Below are 18,552 nucleotides of genomic sequence, written 5' to 3' on the forward strand. Positions count from 1 at the left end.
ATTGGTCAATTTTTGTGAGAGTTTTACTTTTCGGCAGAGTTTGAGATTTTCAAATATCATGGCCTTATAATTTTGTAAAAACTCATTTTTCTGTTGTAGAAAACACGGAGACCAAGAATGAAAAGACTAAAAATCTAATCACGGCTCTCTTACTAACTCAATTCCTTGTCTGCAAAATGGGGGTAGAAGAAGTACCTACCTGTAGTAGGTTGAACACTGGCCCCCCGAAATATATATCCACAACCTAATCCCCACCCAGAACATGTGAATGTTGCCTTATTTAGAAAACAGTCTTGGGGTGCCTGGATGGCTCAGTGGTTTAAAGCCTCTGCCTTCCACTCAGGTCGTGATCCCAGGGTTCTGGGATCAAGCCCCACACCAGGCTCTCTGTTCAGCAGGGAGCCTGCTTCCCCCTCTCTCTCTGCCTGCCTCTCTGCCTACTTGTAATCTCTGTCTGTCAAATAAATAAATAAAATCTTTTTTTAAAAAAAAGAAAGAAAACAGTCTTTGCAGGTGTACTTAAGAACGTTGGGATGAAGAGATCATCTTGGATTACCCAGGTGGACCTTAAGTCCAACGACACGTGTTCTCATAAAAGAAAAGCAAGAGAGATTGGAACAATGCAGAGAGTGGAAGGCTGGAAGGGAATGATGTGGTCCCAAGTCAAGGAAGTCACCAGCTGGAAGATGCAAGGAATGGAATCTTCCCTAGAGCCTCTGGAGGGAGCCGCTGGGCAACACCTTGATTTCGGATTCTGGCCTCTAGAATATGAGAATAACTTTTTTTTTTTTTTAAACCAAGTTTGTGGTCATTCATTTCTGCAACCACAAGAAACCAATGTACTGCCTCACAGAGCACAAAAAATGAGAATAATAGTACTACCAACATTGTAGGTTTGCTATAAGGATTAAATGGATTAATATTCGTAAAGCACTTAGAAGAACGCTTGATACCTGGCAGGCACGAGAGAAGGGCTAAGTGAATATTTACAAAAAGGAACTCTGATGTCAGCGCCACTGGTTGTTGATGACATTGCTTTTCTGGTCCATGACCGGTGAACTAGACACCATGATACCGGCGCCTCTTGTTACATTACAACTGAAAAAGGAATTGCGACGGTGAAAAGGACAAGAATAGACTCTGTTGAGGTTCTTTTAAGCCCGAACGCTCCATAAAAAGGAACACCGCTATCCTCAACGCATTTGCATGCTTCTCTATTAGTGGTCTCTACGACCCCTTAATCTCTAAATGCAACGTAGAACGCAGCGACCACAGGAGAAAACCACTTTTATTGGCCTGGGTGGGGAACCTAAAACCCCGCGAGGCCCCCAGAGTGCAGAATTCTCAAGCGGATTGCCCACGACCCGTGCCACCTGCAGAGAACTACCAGTCCCAGAAGGCTTTGGGCCCCGGGCTTGGGGGCGGACCCCTAAAAGGGGCGGAGTCTAAGAGAGGGTCGTTGGCCGGTTCCATTGTCCAGGGTTGCAGGGGTTGCCTGGGCGGAGTTGGGAGGAAAACCGCCTCCCTATTGGCTGTGAATAGAAAGGTCGGCGTCGCGGGGATTCCCGGACGCCGGGGCGGGAGCTCAAATCTCCCGGGTCGGGAGCTTAAATTTCCCGGGCGGGAGCGCGGGGCCTGCCGGGAAGGCGCCCGGTCGGTTGCGCACCCGGCAGCGGTGGCGGCGGCGGCGGCCGCGGGTGGGCTTCGCCATGCAGAGCACAGACCTGGGCAACAAGGAGAGCGGCAAGCTATGGCACCGCAAGCCCTCCCCAGCCGCTCGCGACGGGTAAAGGCGGCGGGCTGCGGAGGGGCCTGGAGGCCGGCGAGGGGCGGCTCTGCGTGCTTGCAGAGGCGTTGGAGACGCTGTTGGGGAGGATCTCGGGGAGGAGTGCAAGGGGCCGGGGGTGGGGGGAGATTCGGGCTTTGCCTCGGATCCCTGGGCGGGATCCCTGGCCCGGATGACCTCTTGAAAGGCAGGTAGCCTTAGTCCTGCCGTGCTCCGGGCGCCGAGGTCGTCGGGAAACCCTTCCTGGTCATGGGGTGGGGGTCGGCGAGGTGCACGAGAGGATGGGTACCGGGGTTCTGCCTGCCTGAATGATCGGAGCAGCCCCGTAGCATTCCCGGCGCTCAGTAGATGCTCAGTAACTCTTTTTTACGATTGCACCTGGAAAAGAACTCCGGAAGAACGATGCAGGGAAAGGGGAAAGGTGCACGTTGACCCCTTCCAAATGCGGCAACTTACCTATCTTAAGTCATCGTTTATATTCAGACAAGCATACATCCATCAGCTGTTTGTTGAGCATCTACTCTGTGCCAAGCTTCTAAGGTCTGGGGGACAGCAGTGGAACAAATCAAACTTCTGGCTTTGTCGAGTTGACACGTTAGCGTGTATGGCACGTGACCATGGGACTACATTGTACAATGCAAGGTGGTTAGCGCTGCTGCTGCTGCTGATGGTGGTTTTTTTAAGTAGACTTCTTCTTTTTTTTTAAGAATAGTTTTAGGTTCACAGCCAAATTGATAGGGACAGATTTCCTATATACCCCTGCCCTCACATATGCTTAGCCTCCCCATTATCAGTATTACCCATCACAGAGGTGTTTTAATTGCAGCTGATGAGTCTGCATTGGGACAGCATTATCACCCAAAGTCTACAGTCATGCTAGGGTCCACTTTGGGGTTGTATGTTCTATGGATTTGGGCAAATATACAGTGACATGTATACATCACTGTACTATCATACAAAGTATTTTCACTGCCCTAGAAGTTCTCTGTGGTCTGCCTGTTTTTCCCTCCCTCCCCAGCCTCTCCTTTTCATTCTGGTCCCGGATAGCTGATCTGTTTGAGTCTTAGCCACTCAAGACTTTAACGGAAACCTTTGCCCCAAGTGGTGCCATCTTGGTTCCAATTGCTGCACACAGATTGGTGCCATTGCTTTTAATTTCCAAAGATTTCGTGGCCTTTGGAGCATCACTTGAATTCATGTTTTTATTCCTGGTAATTTTTCTGTTGATCCTTTGGTAGCTTCTCAACAAATCAGCAGACTTCACGTGCCAACTTTCCTCGCTCGAACCACTGTGCGGGACGTTGTACTAAGAGCTCCTTTGATTTCTGGTTGCTCTCAGCCCCCTAGCCATGCTGCTGTCCCATCAATTGTATCGAATAAAAATTTTTGGTTAGGGATTCTTCAGTAGGGATTTTCATTTCCAAACTTGAAGTTTATGTAAATACTACCCTAACTTCTGATGCTCTCTAAATGTTTTAAACGTTATTGCCAACCCACAGTAATTCTGTTTTTTGCTGTTATAAAATATCCAGATATACATGCAAGATCGAAGGAAGGAAAGAAACAATTTTATGGAAATGTTATTCGCTTCCACTAAACCACAGCTTTCTTTTTGTTCATCAGAACCCATTGCTATGGTCTCAAGAGAGACAAGGGGCAGAGACTGAGTTGAAGTAAATGTCCAGTTACTAGTTCTGTGACCTTGGGCAAGTTAATCACCAAGACTGTAGGTGAAGATAATCGTTCCTACCAGACAGGGTCATCTTAGGGCATTAAACAGTGTCTCATGCATCTTGGTGTTCGGTAAATATTTGATTTTTTAATTATTTTGAAGGCCTGAGAAACTGTCAGGCAACCTGTGAGCAATTGAAAGGCAGTTCTGAAATAAATGCTGGTAAAGACAGTTCTAAAATAAATGTTGGTATGTGTGCGTTATGTGAAATCAGAGGGGTGGGATGTTGCTATTAATTGTGATTATTATCTAGATGGTAGAGTTATAATCAATTTCATTTATTAGTGTTTTTCTGTTCTTTTCTTATTTTGAACAATGATCAGATAATTTTGTAACTCACACACATAGTAAATGTTATAGAAATAAAACCCGAGGGAAGAGTGGTTCACTCTGTCTGGTTTTAATTGCCTGGGAACATTGATATTATTACTCATTTCACTATATTTATTCTCACCCTCTCCCCTTTGGGGATGTCAGGGGAAAACCAGAGCTTGGCAGTAGTTGAAGTAAAAACAGATTTTATTCCTCTGTTGCAATAGAGGAAAGGAGACTTCAGTATAGAACTGGGCTCAGCTCCAGCTACAGGCTGGGTGAGTGGGGATGTACTGCCAAGGAGCATGGGGAGAGGCAGGAGATGGAAAATCACTAAGAGGAAATATCTAGGTTAAGGGAGTTCTGGGTAAACCAGCCTAAAAGCGATTCTTGAAGAAAAATGACTGGATGTCAGCTGGGAGCTGGTGGAGAATAAGAAACTGATCAGTTACCAGGGATGATCAGGGGTTCTAATTAAACAGACTGAACAGGATGCTAAAATTAGATTTTACAAGGAAGCCCACGGATGGAGAAGTGCCCCTGAGAAGGTTCAGGAGCCAAACTAAAGCTTTGGTCAAGCAAAGAATCTTTGTCCAGGTCTTGATAAACATGAAGTATCATAAGAATTTTGCTGTTTCACTCAGTGAAAAGCCTTATGTTTAAACTGAAGAAAATGTTTAATACATTTAATTCAATTTAGTATTTTTTTAAAAGAATTTATTTATTTATTTATTTGACAGACAGAAATCACAAATAGGTGGAGAGGCAGGCAGAGAGAGGGGAGGAAGCAGGCTCCCTGCTGAGCAGAGAGCCTGATGTGGGGCTCCATCCCAGGACCCTGAGATCATGACCTGAGCCAAAGGCAGAGGCTTAACCCACTGAGCCACCCAGGCGCCCCCAATTTAGTATTTTTTAATGAAAAATAATGAGGAGGATAGACATTTCTAAGATTTGAGTTCAGAAACTCACAAAAGGTCAATTAACATAAAAATGTTCATGATTAGAAAACTATCGTAACAAAGAAGGGGATTATTCTGGTCTTTGTGACCTGAATAGGCACACATAAACTATTTTAAGAAGTTATTCATTCTGTGCTCCAAGTTTTGTAACAGGTTTCTTTTCAACAGATACATGGTACGTGATCTTAAAAAAAAAAATAAAAGAAAAAAAAAATATATATATATATAGTACCTTTAGACCACTATAGCCAAAAATAAAACTCATGTACACTTAGTTCACTTTGGAACACTTTATATTGCAAAATTTCATTAAGGTATCTTAAAATGCAGATATTGAATTGGAATTTTTCTTACATGCCGTGGCTTGTGGTTTATATAAAACTACTTTTCACTTACTACATCATTGTTTTTAGCATGTGTTTGTTGCTTCATGTAGCGATTTGACTCAATCAAAAATACATTCTCTTATATCTTGTTATTGTCTATCACTTAATCACAGTTTACGAAGCTTTTCATATGTGTGCTTGTGTTTTTCAATATCTGTCTTCACCACGAAATTGAAAGCTCCCTGAGAAGAGGGCCTGTGTCCATCTGTTACTTTCAGGTCACAGCTTCTGTAGCGTCTGACACATAGTGGGTTTTCAAGTATTTGATGAATCTGTATGCACAGTAGCCACTTGGATAATAACTTTCTCCATGGCTTCCAGAAATCACTAGGATGGCTTCTAGGAGAGTAGCAGGAGAGGGAAGAATGGGTAGGCAGGAAACTTCAAAATTAGTGAAATTACCATAAAAATTACCATGTTTTCCGTGAGTAATGCTTGACATAGAATTAAGTATGTTGTTTGTTTGCTTCTGACAGGATTATCGTGAACATCATTCACAGCTCTTCTGACTACCTTCCCAAAGTCCTGCGATTTTTGAATGTGGCTTTTGACAGCTCAGGTGATTGCTTAATTGCTGGGGACCATCAAGGAAATATCTATGTTTTTGACTTGTATGGAAACAGGTGAGCAGACACCTTTGATCCAGATCATATTTAACAAGTCATTTACTGCCAATTTTAGTACCTCCTATTAATTATTCATTCAGCAAGATTCATCAAGTTCTTACTATATTTCAGGTACCTTGTAAAACCCTGTCATAAATGCTGACAGAAAAAGTGGGAAAGCATAGAATATATGGTTAGATTTTTTTTTTTTAAGAGAATTCAAGTTTCCAGTTTGCACAATATCTCTAGTAGCTTGTTATTTAAATTTAAAATTTTACTGTTGCTCACTTAGCAACATCTGGTACTTTGTCGGGCCATTTAGAAAGAGCACAATTTCCTTTGGACGTTATTGTCGCAGTTTATGCATCTGGCAGTTTTAAAGAATTGATCTGCACTCGTCTGCCTCTTCTTCCTTTGCTCAGCAGTTTGGTACAGAAGCAGTGAGATGGGATTGATGGAGGGAGTCATGCCTGCGGTGGGGGGTGGGGGGTGCGTGGGAGAACCAGGTCCGCCTGCCAGAGTCAGAAGGCGTCTGTGTGGAGGATGGGGCAATCATGGGAAAGACCGGAGGCTTCGATCAAGTGAGTAAATATGTTGAGGATAATGGAGGCCAGGTATCTAACAACGGGAAAGGGGATTTGCTGATAGAGAAAGGCAGAGAACAAGAACAAACCCTGGGGTACTGGATTGGAATGGGATATATCTGTGTGCACAGCCTGTTTTGAATATATTGACATAGAGGTAAATAGAAGCGTGTGAGTGAGTGAATGCAGTATAGGTACATGTGTTTCCTAGCTTTGTCCGTTTACAGGACCTGGGAACAACAACCCCCCAGTAGCAATGAATACATTCATTGCCTGGTTCTGTTCTACATACCACGCTCTGCTAAAAGCAATCAGGGATCCTTGCAGAAACGGCCAGTTTCAGGATGGAGGCGGGTGAGCCTGGAACATTTTGAAGCCACAAAGGAGGAATTCTTTTAAAAAAGAGTGTCCAAAGGACATTAAGGTCAGCTTTAAAGCTCTCCTTGCCATATTGGAGACGATTTGAGTATCAAAATAAATGATAGTAAGGGGTCATAACCCATTGAGTAAAATAGAAATCTAGAACTTCATTCGGTCATCGAACAACGGTTCAATGAGAAGGGATACTCGCACAGTCACAAAGCAGCTCCCCCCAAAATACTGATTAATTATAGAGGGGAAAAGATGAATTTTGCAGTGAAGAAGTCGAGCAAACACTACCTTATCAAATGATGACACGAGTAGTGGGACAGATCAAAATTCGTGTGCCCCCTGACAGCAGCGGAAAGAGCAGACTGTCCCTTCTGTGGTATTCCAGCCAGGGACAGGGCACCTGGAATCATCAGACGGACAGAGCTAAATTAAGGGATTGTGTAACAAGATGGCTCGTCATCTTCCCAAGGGTCAAGGTCATGAACATTGTAGAAAACCCAGAACTATTCCAATCTGAGGAAAACCAGAGCCATGACAAGTAAAGGCATGCATCTGGGCTGATCCCCGAAGGACATTCTTGGGGACCAGTGGCACAACTGAATGGGGGTCTGAGGATTAGGTGGTGGTAATAGATCAGTGGGATTTCCTGATTTGGATAGCTGTATTGTAATTTTATGGGAGAATTTTCTTGTTTATGGGAATCCTGATCTCACTAACTTATCCTCAAATAGTTCAGGGAAAGAAGGGGTCGTATGTAATTAATTTCTCTGTGATTTATTAGGTATGTTAATCATTGTTTCCACTCCTTACCAAAAAAATAACCATCACAATTCTCCCACTTTTTATTCTTGCCTAACACACCCTGCCCGTCCTCAATCTCAAATTCATAGAACTGTCGCTTCTCTGTTCCCACTGCTAAAGAGAACAAAAATTGGTGTTGAGGGACTCCATTACTGAATAAGGGACGTCCGCATCAATGATGCTTCCACTTCATTTGCTCATCAGCACTTACTACTTCTCCCACTCTCCTCCAGCTTCCTTGTCTTTGCCTGCTTCCTTGTCTCCTTGGGTACGACCCCACTCTGGCTCGACTCCCTGGCCTCCCAACCCATGAGAAAACAGACACTTTCCAGCTTCCCTTTCCCTTCCCAAGCGCAGCCTCAGATATTTGGCCGTCCGTGTGGTCGGTTTATTCAAAAAATAAGGGACCCTAATTTCTTCCCATGCTAATCTCGATCGGTAGCTACCCCTGGGACGTGGCTCCACGAGTGTTCCTCCCTTACTTTGTCCACTGTCCCTTTTCTCTCTGTCTATGCATAATCACAGCTGAGCGGAGGAGTTAGTGTCAGAGCTGAGACTTGAAATCAAGCCCGTCTGATTCTAACGCCCACCATGCTGGGGTCCCTCGGAAATCTTACTGGCCTGATTCACTCGTCTCTTTTCAATTCTCATCTTACTAATACTCATCTCTACTTCCTCCCTGGAATGTTTTTCTTTTGCTTCAAGGTATAGCTCTTTCCTGAATTTTCTACTTCTCCGATCATTTCCCGCCCCCCCTCGTTTTGCTGACTCTTCTGCCAGTGCCTACCCCTTTATTGTGCTGCTCGGGCATCTGTCCTTGGCCTGCTCCCTTCCATGTCCTCATTCGTAATCTCAGCAGCACCAAGCCCAAGGCTTCAGCTGCAGTGCAAAGACTGTTAACCCAGATCTACCTCTACTACGTACGGGATATCTTCTACGTTAAGCTGTCTGGTGCGGTAGCCACTAGCTGCGTCGCGCTCCAGAGCCCGTGAAAGCTGGCCAGTCCAAATTGAGATGTGCTGTTAGTGTAAAATACACACTGGGTTGGGAAGACTTCATATGAAAAAAAGAATGTAAAATATCTCATTTGTAATTTTTTATTCATTCAATGTGGAAATGATAATAAGTACATATTAAGTAAAATGTGCTATTAAGATTAATTTTACCTTTTTTCTTTTTACTTTTTCAAGGTGGCTCCTAGGAGGTTTTAAATCACACCTCTGGCCCGCACTCTGTTTCTAGGATAGCACAATTTTTTTTTTTTTTAAAGATTTTATTTATTTATTTGACAGGCAGAGATTACAAGTAGGCAGAGAGGCAGGCAGAGAGGAGGAAGCAGACTCCCTGCTGAGCAGAGAGCCCGATGCGGGGCTCGATCCCAGGACCCTGGGATCATGACCTGAGCCGAAGGCAGAGGCTTTAACCCACTGAGCCACCCAGGCGCCCCTAGGATAGCACAATTTTTAAAGGCCTTGAACTCATGTATTTAAAACCAGACTTATTTCCTACCTCCCAGACTTGTCCCTCTTTTGCCCAATCTTGAAAACTTGATTTTTTTTAGTAAATTAAACTCTAGCTGTGTGCCAAGTACTCTGCTAAGCACTTAGCATATGTTATTTCATTCAGTCAGCGTGTTAGTTCACTTGATCTCTTAATCATGACTCTTTTCTTACCTTCCTTTTGCACGTGAGCAAATTCCAGATTCCTCCCTCTCTACCTCATTTCAGTGTGTCACCAGCCCTTCTCCCGCTTGACTCCTTGTCCTGTTTGTCCTTTCCGCGTCAGCCCCGGAGCACTGGTTGACCTGCTCCGTAGTGGCTTGCTTCATGATCTTTCCGTCCATTTGCCGTTGCCAACAGAATCCCCTTCCCGGAAGCCCTGGCTGGTCGTAATTCTGCTAAGCTTAAAACCTGTTAAGTAAATTCCAGATTCCTGTACGTGCCGGACAGCACTCTTGGTAATCCATTTTTGGCCTCCCAACGTGAGGGTTCATTTTTCTGGGTTTCATTTTCTTCCTCTCTAAGGACTCCTCCAACGTAAAATTGATGACTGCTGGAAGACTTTCTGATACTAATGCGGTAATCTCTTAATAGGTTTAATCTTGTTCAGCGAACAGCACAAGCTTGCACGGCTCTGGCCTTTAATCTCCGTAGGAAGTCTGAATTCCTTGTGGCATTAGCTGATTATTCTATTAAATGTTTCGACACAGGTAAGAAGTCCTCCTCTTTATCTTTTGAATAAGAGTCAAATTTAGGCGGAAGTACCGCGAGGAGTTTGCCAGTCTGTACAGTCTGCACTCGCTGCCGACATCAGCTGCAAGTTTGGGGGTCCCGGGACTATCCTCACATCACATGAGCTGTTTACAAACCCAGGGTTTCTCACAACTACCCTCAGGTTTGATAATTCACTGGAATGACTCCCAAAACTCAGAAAAGCGCTCTGCTCGCGATAATAGTTTGAATGCGGCGGTTGGCTACAAATTAGAAGCAGCCAGAGGAAGGGTGCTTGGGGCACAACGTGGGTGGCTCCCAGAAGACAAGCTGCCCTTATCCTCAGGGACATGTTCCCCTCCTAGCGTCCGTGAGTGGCTGTCCATGCAGAGTATTGCCAAACCAAAAATTCACCCAAACTCTGAGCTCTGCGGCTTTTTATGGAGGCTCTGTGACATGGGTATGGCTGATTGGATTACTCCCCGCTGGTCTGAACTCAAATTTCCAGCCCTCCTCTGGAGGGTAGGCAGATATCACGTGACCCAAAGCCCAGCCTACCAGTCACTCCCATGGCTGGCCTTTTCCATGTGGCAGCCCCCACTTTGAGGTTCTCTCCGTAGATAAGCCAGCTGCTGTTGCCTGAGGGAACCTGCCATGAGTAACAGGGACACCCCATCACTGGGGGAATTTTGGGGGTTTAGTCCAGGAGCCTGGACAAAAGCCCTACCTTTCTTTGAAGCCCTAGTTCCTTAGTCCTTCGGTACAAGAGTAATAACCTTCTTAATATATCCTATGTATGATATATCACTTCATCTAGTTCTAGAGAACTTAGAGTTCTGTAAACTGAACCTCTTAAGAAAATAGATATCTCAAGTGTATTGTTTTTTCATGTGATTAAAGTGATTGATAGAATATGTAGAGATAATAATAACCAGGGCGCCTGGTGGCACAGTTGGTTAAGCATTTGACTCTTGGTGTCAGCTCAGGTCATGATCTCAGGGTGCTCTCTCTCACTCTTTCTCTAACAAATAATTTTTTTTTAAGATTTTTAAATTTATTTGATAGAGAGAGACAGAGCAAGAGAGGAACACAAGCAGAGGGAGTGGGAGAGGGAGAAGCAGGCTTCCCATCAAGCGGGGAACCTGGTGCGGGGCTCAATCCCAGGACCCTGGGGTCATGACCTGAGCCAAAGGCAGACGCCTAATGACTGAGCCACCCAGGCGCTTAAAGTTTTAAAAGTTTTAAAAAAAAGTTTTAAAAGTTTTGAAAAAAACTTTAAGAGGAAAGATAATAACCATAGTAATGTGGTCTAACACTTAGATAGCATTTACTCTCTGCCAGGTATACTGTTGTGTGACTTTATACATATTAATTTTAATTGTCATAAGACCCATGGACGGGGATAGTGTTATGTCCATTTTGCAGATGAGGAGACTGAGGCACAGAAGTAACTTGACCAAGGTCCTGCGGCATGTAAGCAGGGGAGCAGGATTCCTAAGCTGGAAGCTTAGCTCCGGGGGCTCTTCTCTTCATCGCTGTTCTGCTCTCACCGTGCGTGAAAGACCCATGCGTGGACCCATGCACTGGTCCATGTTTTTATGGTTGGGGCCTATCTCTCCAGTCTGGTTTTTCTGCATATACCTTTTTTACATTCTTTTTTTTTCTTAAGATTTTATTTATTTATTTACTTATTTATTTGAAAGAGAAAGTGCACGGGCACAGACCGGGAGGGGGTGGGACAGAAGGGGAGAGAGGGGATCCTAAGCAGACTCCCTGCTGAGCGGAGAGCCCCAGGATGGGGGGCTCCATCTCACAACCCTGAGGTCATGCCCTGACCCCAAACCAAGAATTGGAGCCACCCAGGCGCCCACCTCTTTCACATTCCTTTTTTTTTTCCTTTTAAATATCTTATTTATTTATTTGAGAGAGAGAGAGAGAGAGCATGAGAAGGGGGAGGGTCAGAGGGAGAAGCAGACGCCCTGCCGAGCAAGTAGCCTGATGCGGGGATCGATCCTGGGACTCCAAGATCATGACCTGAGCCGAGGGCAGTCGCTTAACCAACTGAGCACCTGAGGCGCCCCCTCTTTTACATTCTAACAAACACGTGACCATCCTTTCTAGATTCTTTGGTGGAATCATCTTCTTAACCTCGTTAAAAATCCGTGCAGCATTTTAAAAGCAGCATGTAATATTCCGCTGTGTAGTTGTCGGCAGAACGGTAACCATTAAACCTGTTCTCTCTCAATGGACTTGAAACCGCTGCCTCCAGTTTTCGGTTACAGAAGCTGCTGCCGCAGAAAGTCTAAAACACTGAATGTTGATACTCATCTGTGATTTTCCCTCGGATTCTCTCTTCTCGGGTCCATCTTCTTGCAGTCTCTTCTGGGTGTTGAGCCCCTTCCCCCACAGGTGATGTTGTCTCCGACTCCATGAGTACCTTCCTCTTCACTGCTAAAGCCCCGGCTTCGTGGCCTCCAGCGGCAGATTCCGAGTTAGAATTCTTCCTCCCCGCACTCCCTGCTCCTCTAAGGTCCTTAGTGACCTCTGATTGTTGAAACCTTTGCACTTGCCCTTCTGCCTCTCAGTAGCACTGAGCACTCTGCTTCAGGGCCGGGCCTCCGTGTCCTGCTCTTCTCTCCACGTTCTCTTCTACTCTCCCGACGGCTTCTTACGGGGCTCCCTCCTGGGTTATTGGAGTGGTCCCTGGACTTTGGGATTTTTCACCCAATTAAAAGGAAAAAGTAGAGGAACAGCTCACACGGGTTGTCAACTTTGAATTTTGCTAAATGACATTGGAAAAAACAATAGAACTGCATTTCGTGAAATGAGATTTTTTTAAACATACAGGAAGTTAGAAAGATATAATCCTCGATTAAAAGGTAGTACTTTAAATTTAAGCTTCATTTCATTATCCTTATTTTTCTCATTTCACTGAAAACCAATGAAAAATTGATCATTAACTAATGCCAGGCTTGAGACTGGTGTTGGGAAACTACTGCTCGCTCCCCAGCGGCTTCTCTCTGTTCCCTCTGTGTTCATTTTTGACCTACTTTGTATCTTAATGTTCCCCAGATTTACATCTTGCTTTCGGACTATTCTCCCCAGTTTCTTCTTTCTGGAGGAAAAACTTCCGATCATGAAAGTAAAACTTGCCTACCACAGCAAATCTGGAAACACAGGAAAATGAAAAGAGAACTTAAAAATCACTTAACATCACTTAAAATTCTATAACCTGAGCGGAAGGCAGAGGCTTAACCCACTGAGCCACCCAGGCGCCCTCCCGGCTTTTATTTCAACACCTGTATTTGATCACAAAGCCTTTTGCATTTCTCCTTCATAGCTCTCAGATTTGTTCCTTTCTCCATTGTCACGTTTTTAGTTCTAGACCTTCCTTGTCTCCTTCCTGGATTATCACAGCAACAAAGACATCAGTGGTCTCATCTCTGCCTTCTTTCCAGTGTATCCACCACCTGTCTTCGAAGTGCTCGGGCTAAAATACACACCAGATATGCTGCTCTTCTACACCAAACTACGCCTCCCAAGGGAAAGCCCAGACTCCGTACTGTCCCACTGAAAGCTGTTCTTTTTTTTTTTTTTTTTTAATAAAGATTTTATTTATTTATTTGACAGAGAGACCACAAGTAGGCAGATAGGTGGAAAGAGGGGAAAGCAGGCTCCCTGCTGAGCAGAGAGCCTGATGCAGGGCTCGATCCCAGCACCCTGAGACCATGACCTGAGCGGAAGGCAGAGGCTTAACCCACTAAGCCACCCAAGAGGCTTAACGCACTAAGCCACCCAGGCGCCCCTGAAAGCTGTTCTTAAGCCCTTCCTCATTTGGCCTCGTCACCTCGCGTGTCGGTGACGGGCATGTTATGTGCTCTATGGTGCGTTTACTCTACTGGCTTTTTCTTTTGTAGATGTGAGTGCAGGTGTCTCGTAAATACCAGCCATCAGTGAATCCGGGCTGGGATGAGCTACTGTGTTCTACCTGTGTAACTTCTACTTTCTGCCACAGTTAGCAAGGAGCTGGTTAGCTGGATGAGAGGCCATGAGTCGTCCGTGTTCTCGATCTCCGTGCATGCGTCCGGGAGATACGCCATCACCACTTCTTCTGACACGGCCCAGCTGTGGGACTTGGATACCTTTCAGAGGAAAAGAAAGCTGAATATTCGACAGTCTGTGGGTATCCAAAAGGTCAGTGGAGGTGGGGTGCATCTTGGTCTTTTCTGCTTCTCGGACTAGTTTCTTAGTCAGTAGGATTTATAGGTGACATAAGAGTAATGAATGATTCACTTTGTCCCACATAGCTGTGTTCTCGTAACGCAGTAACACGCAAAGCAGAGTGGCCCATCAGAATGAAGATGTTGCCTGTGGCTACAGTTTATAACTTACTGAGCTTTTTGTCTTAAAAAAATTTCAAACATAGGGGCACCTGGGTTGCTCAGTAGGTTAAGCTTCTGCCTTTGGCTCAGGTCATGATCTCAGGGTCCTGGGATCGAGCCCCGCATCAGGCTCTCTGCTCGGCAGGGAGCCTGCTTCCCTCTGTCTCTCTGCCTGCTGCTCTGCCTACTTGTGATCCTCTCTGTCAAAAAAAAATTCAGACAGAGTAGATTTGTAAGAATTTTACAGTGAACCCATATATTCCGTTAGATTCTGCCATTAACATGTTCCTTTATTATCTTTTACTGTACTTATGTCCCTAGACTGTATTCTGGATCTCTCCATCTTTCTGTCCCTCCATTTATTCTTTTTTTTATTTTTAAGATTTTATTTATTTATATATATGTCAGAGAGAGAGAGCACAAGCAGGCAGAGTGGCAGGCAGAGGCAGAGAGAGAAGCAGGCTCCCTGCCGAGCAAGGAGCTGGATGTGGGACTTGAACCTAGGACCCCAGGATCACAACCTGAGCCAAAGGCAGCAGCCCAACCGACTGAGCCACCCAGGTGTCCCTTTTTTTTTCATTTTAAAGTGAATTGCAGACGTCAGTATACTTGCCCCCAAATATTTCAGCCTGAATTTAATTGACTAGGTTTTAGTATTTGTTGATGTGGAATTTATATATGATGAAATGCACAAATCTTGAGTATTCATTTGTTAAGTTTTGTCAAATACATACACTTTTGTAACCTGTGCAGACCTATTACTTTCATCATTCGAGAAAGTTCTCTCTTATCCCTATCCAGGGAAGCACTATCCTGATGTCTTTCCACCGTAGATAAGTTTTGTCCTAAAATTTCAAACAAAGAGAACTAGTCAGAAATGGTAATTGTAAGCTTTTCTCCTTCTGCATGATGGTTTTGAGATTCATGCATGGTGTTGGACTTACCTGTAGTTCATTCCTTTTTATTGTTGATCTCTATTCCTTTGTATGCATATATCAGTTTTTAAAAAAATAACGACTTCTTTTGCCTTTAAGGCTTAATTTTGCTTTCTCCATTTGATTAGCCTAATATTGTTTTCAGGATCGTCTGAGTCTCCTGTGTGATTCATTCTGTTGCTTCTGGTTATATTGTCCATGCGGTATTGCTTTTAATTTCTTGGTCGTTAATGTGAACAGCTAACAGTGCATGTCAACCAGAAATGTATTTTGTAGTCTCCATGGAAATCTTAGAGTTCTTTAGATTGCCTTTAATAATTAAAAAGAGGTAAAAGTTGTAGCCACCTTATTCTTTAGGGGTTTAGGCCAAATATCTTAGTAGGTCTTTTCTTCTTTAATTGCTTCAGCATTAAATTGAATTCTAAATTCAAAAGAAGAACACATTGGGAATTGAACCCACAATGGAAACAGAGTTATGAAACAGTGACACAAAAACCATCTGTTCTTTTTACCATGAAGTTAAAATTACTAGATGCTGGATCGTTGCCAATTCTAACCTTGCTTGGTCATTTAGACATCTTAGTTTAAAAGATGAGACTCCAAATGTTAGCGATATGAGAATAAAATAAAGAAAACATATGTAGAATATGCAGTATGCATATAGGTATATTGTTCTAGAATAATAGACCTCCTTAGTCTGTACATTACCTGCAAACTTTTTCTCAAAGGAAATACTAATAAATATTCTTGGTTTTACAGACCAAGAGCAAAGTTGAGGATATTATGTATATACTTATATAACCACCTACAATGCAATAATTTTAAAATGTAAAAACCATTCTTAGCTTCTGGGCTATACAGGAGCTGAAGGGGCCAGACTGTTGCCACTCCTGGCTTATTCTGTTGAAAATAGAAAGTAATTTTAAACTAATCTTAAAGTAAAACTTTATTCTTATCAAGTTTTTGCTAAATCTTTGTTTTTATTCCAGTTTCTGATTCTTTATTTTAAACAGAACTTTTGTGACTTTGTGTGTGTGTTTGTGTGTGTGTGAGAGAGAGAGAGAGAGAGAGAGATACAAGGTGACAAATGATGCTGTGCACAGTCTCCTTTTATCATGGCTCCTTTTAATCTAAAATAGTCTTCTACTGGGGCACCTGGGTGGCTCAGTTGGTTAAGCATCCGACTCCTGATTTTGGCTCAGGTCATGATCTCCAGGTGATGAGATGGAGCCCCGCGTTGGGCTCTACCCTCAGTGGGGAGTCTGCCTGAAATTCTCTTGTCTCCCTGTTCCTCAGCCTTCCCCACACGTGCCCCCCACTCAAATAAATCTTTAAAAATAAAATAGCCTTTTACCATTTATCCCATGACATTTATTCATTTATTTATTTTGAGAGCAACCAGGCTAGTTGTCCTGGAAAATGCCCCAAATTCTGAATAAGTCTAACTATTCATCATTATGTCATTTAACTTATTCTTTCATTTGCATTTTTTGTCAGACAGAAGTTACGTCTAAAGTCTTGAGTAGATTCTGTTCAGCATTTTCGACGAGCTATTTACCTTGTGTGTAGGATGCAGATGAGAGCAGCAGGTACTGTAGGATTGACTCCAGGATGGGATGTGATCACTTATACAGAGCACTGAGCACCTAGCACCTAGCACCTAGCACCTAGCACCTGCTCTGGTATAGCAAATGCTTATAACCAAGTCAGCTACAGCTGCTGCGGCTTTTGCTGTTGTCTGTTGTTCTCATCTGTTATCTGGTTCTACTGCGGGATTATCTCAGTGCAGTTAGTTATCTTCAAAAAGCTGAAAGGGAACTGTTTTATCTCTTGTGAACTACATGAAATAGATAAATAGTGTCTCATTAGCCATGCAGAAACCCGGAAGTTTTCAAGTAACTCACTTCGTGGCAAAATCCAATCTTGTCTGAACTCATCTGGCAGCAAAACCTGAACTGAACCACCACGAGGCTGAAATGTTCATATATTTGAGTAACGGAGAGTTGCTCTGGGTTCCCCAGGGGTTCTACATACCGTTCCAGAACATACCTCATATTACCTTTCTCAGATTGGGAATAATTCTGAATTCAGGAATACGCATCTAACACCAAGAGTTTCAGAAAAATAACTTTGGACCTTTGATTTCAAAATGTTTTTCTTTTCTTTTTTCTTTTTTAAAGATTTTTAAAATTTAATTTAAAAAGGGGGAGCGTGCATGCATGCGCCAGCAGGGGGAGGGGCAGAAGCAGAGGGAGAGAGAGATTTTCAGGAAGACTCTCCACTGAGCACAGAGCCCAGCACGGGGCTCCCTCTACCATCTTGAGATCATGACCTGAGCCAAAATCAAGACTTGGACACTTCCCCGACGGAGCCACCCAGGCGCCCCTGATTTCAAAATGTTTTTAAAGAACCTGTCACTCCAACATCATTCCACTGGTTTTTGTCCCCTGTTATGGGAATAATCAATACCAGTAACAATAGGTACCAGTTGTTGAGTTTTACTATATAACTAACAGTGTTTGTTATTTTTAAACTTAAATAATCCTAAAAGTAGATGCTATTCTCATTTTACAAATGGGGAATCTGCAGTTGAGAAGCATTAAGTAATGTGCCCAGTGTCACAGAGCTCACCAAAGATGTGTGGTTTGAATCTAAGCCTGTCTTATTCCAGAGTCACTCTATTGTACCGTACTGCCTCTCGAGTAAGCCGATTACACCTCTTCCTATGAGTAAATTTTGATTATTTTGTTGATGTTGGAGGTAGAATATTTAAATTAAATATTTACTTTGGGATTTTTAAAATAAATCCTAGGGTTTCTGATTACTGTGGTTCAGTATGTATTGGAAAAGGTTGTGATGGATATGAGGAAATGTTTAAGAAAGAACATGTTACTGAATTTAGTCTCTGTATACAGTGGGCGCTCACTAAATTTCCGCTGAATTGTGTATTTGGTTTAGCTTGCTCTTTGTTATTGTACTGAACTCTCAACTTTGGAAAGAGTTCACCTAATTCTCACAAGTGAGTTGGAAAGCCTAGGACTTTCATATTTTATGAGGAAAACCTTTTACCCAACCCTCCAAAAAGTGTATTTTGTTAGTGCTTTTCAAGTTTTTTCTAAGCTTTTTATGATTGTCAAGAGATAACACTATCTGAATAATGACATGATTCATTAGGAACAATTTTATAATCATTAAAATCTGGCAATTAAAATCACAAATCTAGTAATGAATAATCATGTAGGCAATAATCTATCACAGCTCTTCCCCTAAAATAGCAGTTGGTGTTCATTAATTTTTAAGCTTTGGCTTCTCCCAGTAGGAATAAACTTGATTACTTTTTTAGAAAAATATTGCTAATTGTAATAAAAATCTTAAGTCACTTTTTTTGACGTCAGCTTTCAAACAGCATTTCCGTGCAATAATTATAGATCACAATGTGTTTATTTCATATTCTTTCAATAAGGGCTGTCATAAATCTTCCTGAACCG

The 18,552-nt window shown here is 43.2% G+C and overlaps 1 protein-coding gene across 3 annotated transcripts in view; it reads left to right on the top strand.

Moving 5' to 3' along the window:
- Positions 1–1,533: 1,533 nt before the first annotated feature.
- Positions 1,534–18,552, top strand: part of TBC1D31 (TBC1 domain family member 31) — a 67,689-nt gene continuing 50,670 nt past the window's right edge. The window contains exons 1-4 of one of the 3 annotated variants that reach the window (XM_032315609.1): positions 1,534–1,786; positions 5,652–5,798; positions 9,631–9,746; positions 13,763–13,941. In XM_032315609.1, coding sequence (XP_032171500.1) covers positions 1,710–1,786; positions 5,652–5,798; positions 9,631–9,746; positions 13,763–13,941 — 519 coding nt within the window. In that variant the 5' untranslated portion in view covers positions 1,534–1,709. Of the gene's footprint in view, positions 1,787–5,393; positions 5,545–5,651; positions 5,799–9,630; positions 9,747–13,762; positions 13,942–18,552 lie in introns of those variants that run through there. The other 2 variants (XM_032315608.1, XM_032315610.1) reach the window with 2 other exon arrangements.

Source organism: Mustela erminea, chromosome 16 (genome assembly GCF_009829155.1).
Source record: "Mustela erminea isolate mMusErm1 chromosome 16, mMusErm1.Pri, whole genome shotgun sequence".
NCBI lineage: Eukaryota > Metazoa > Chordata > Mammalia > Carnivora > Mustelidae > Mustela > Mustela erminea.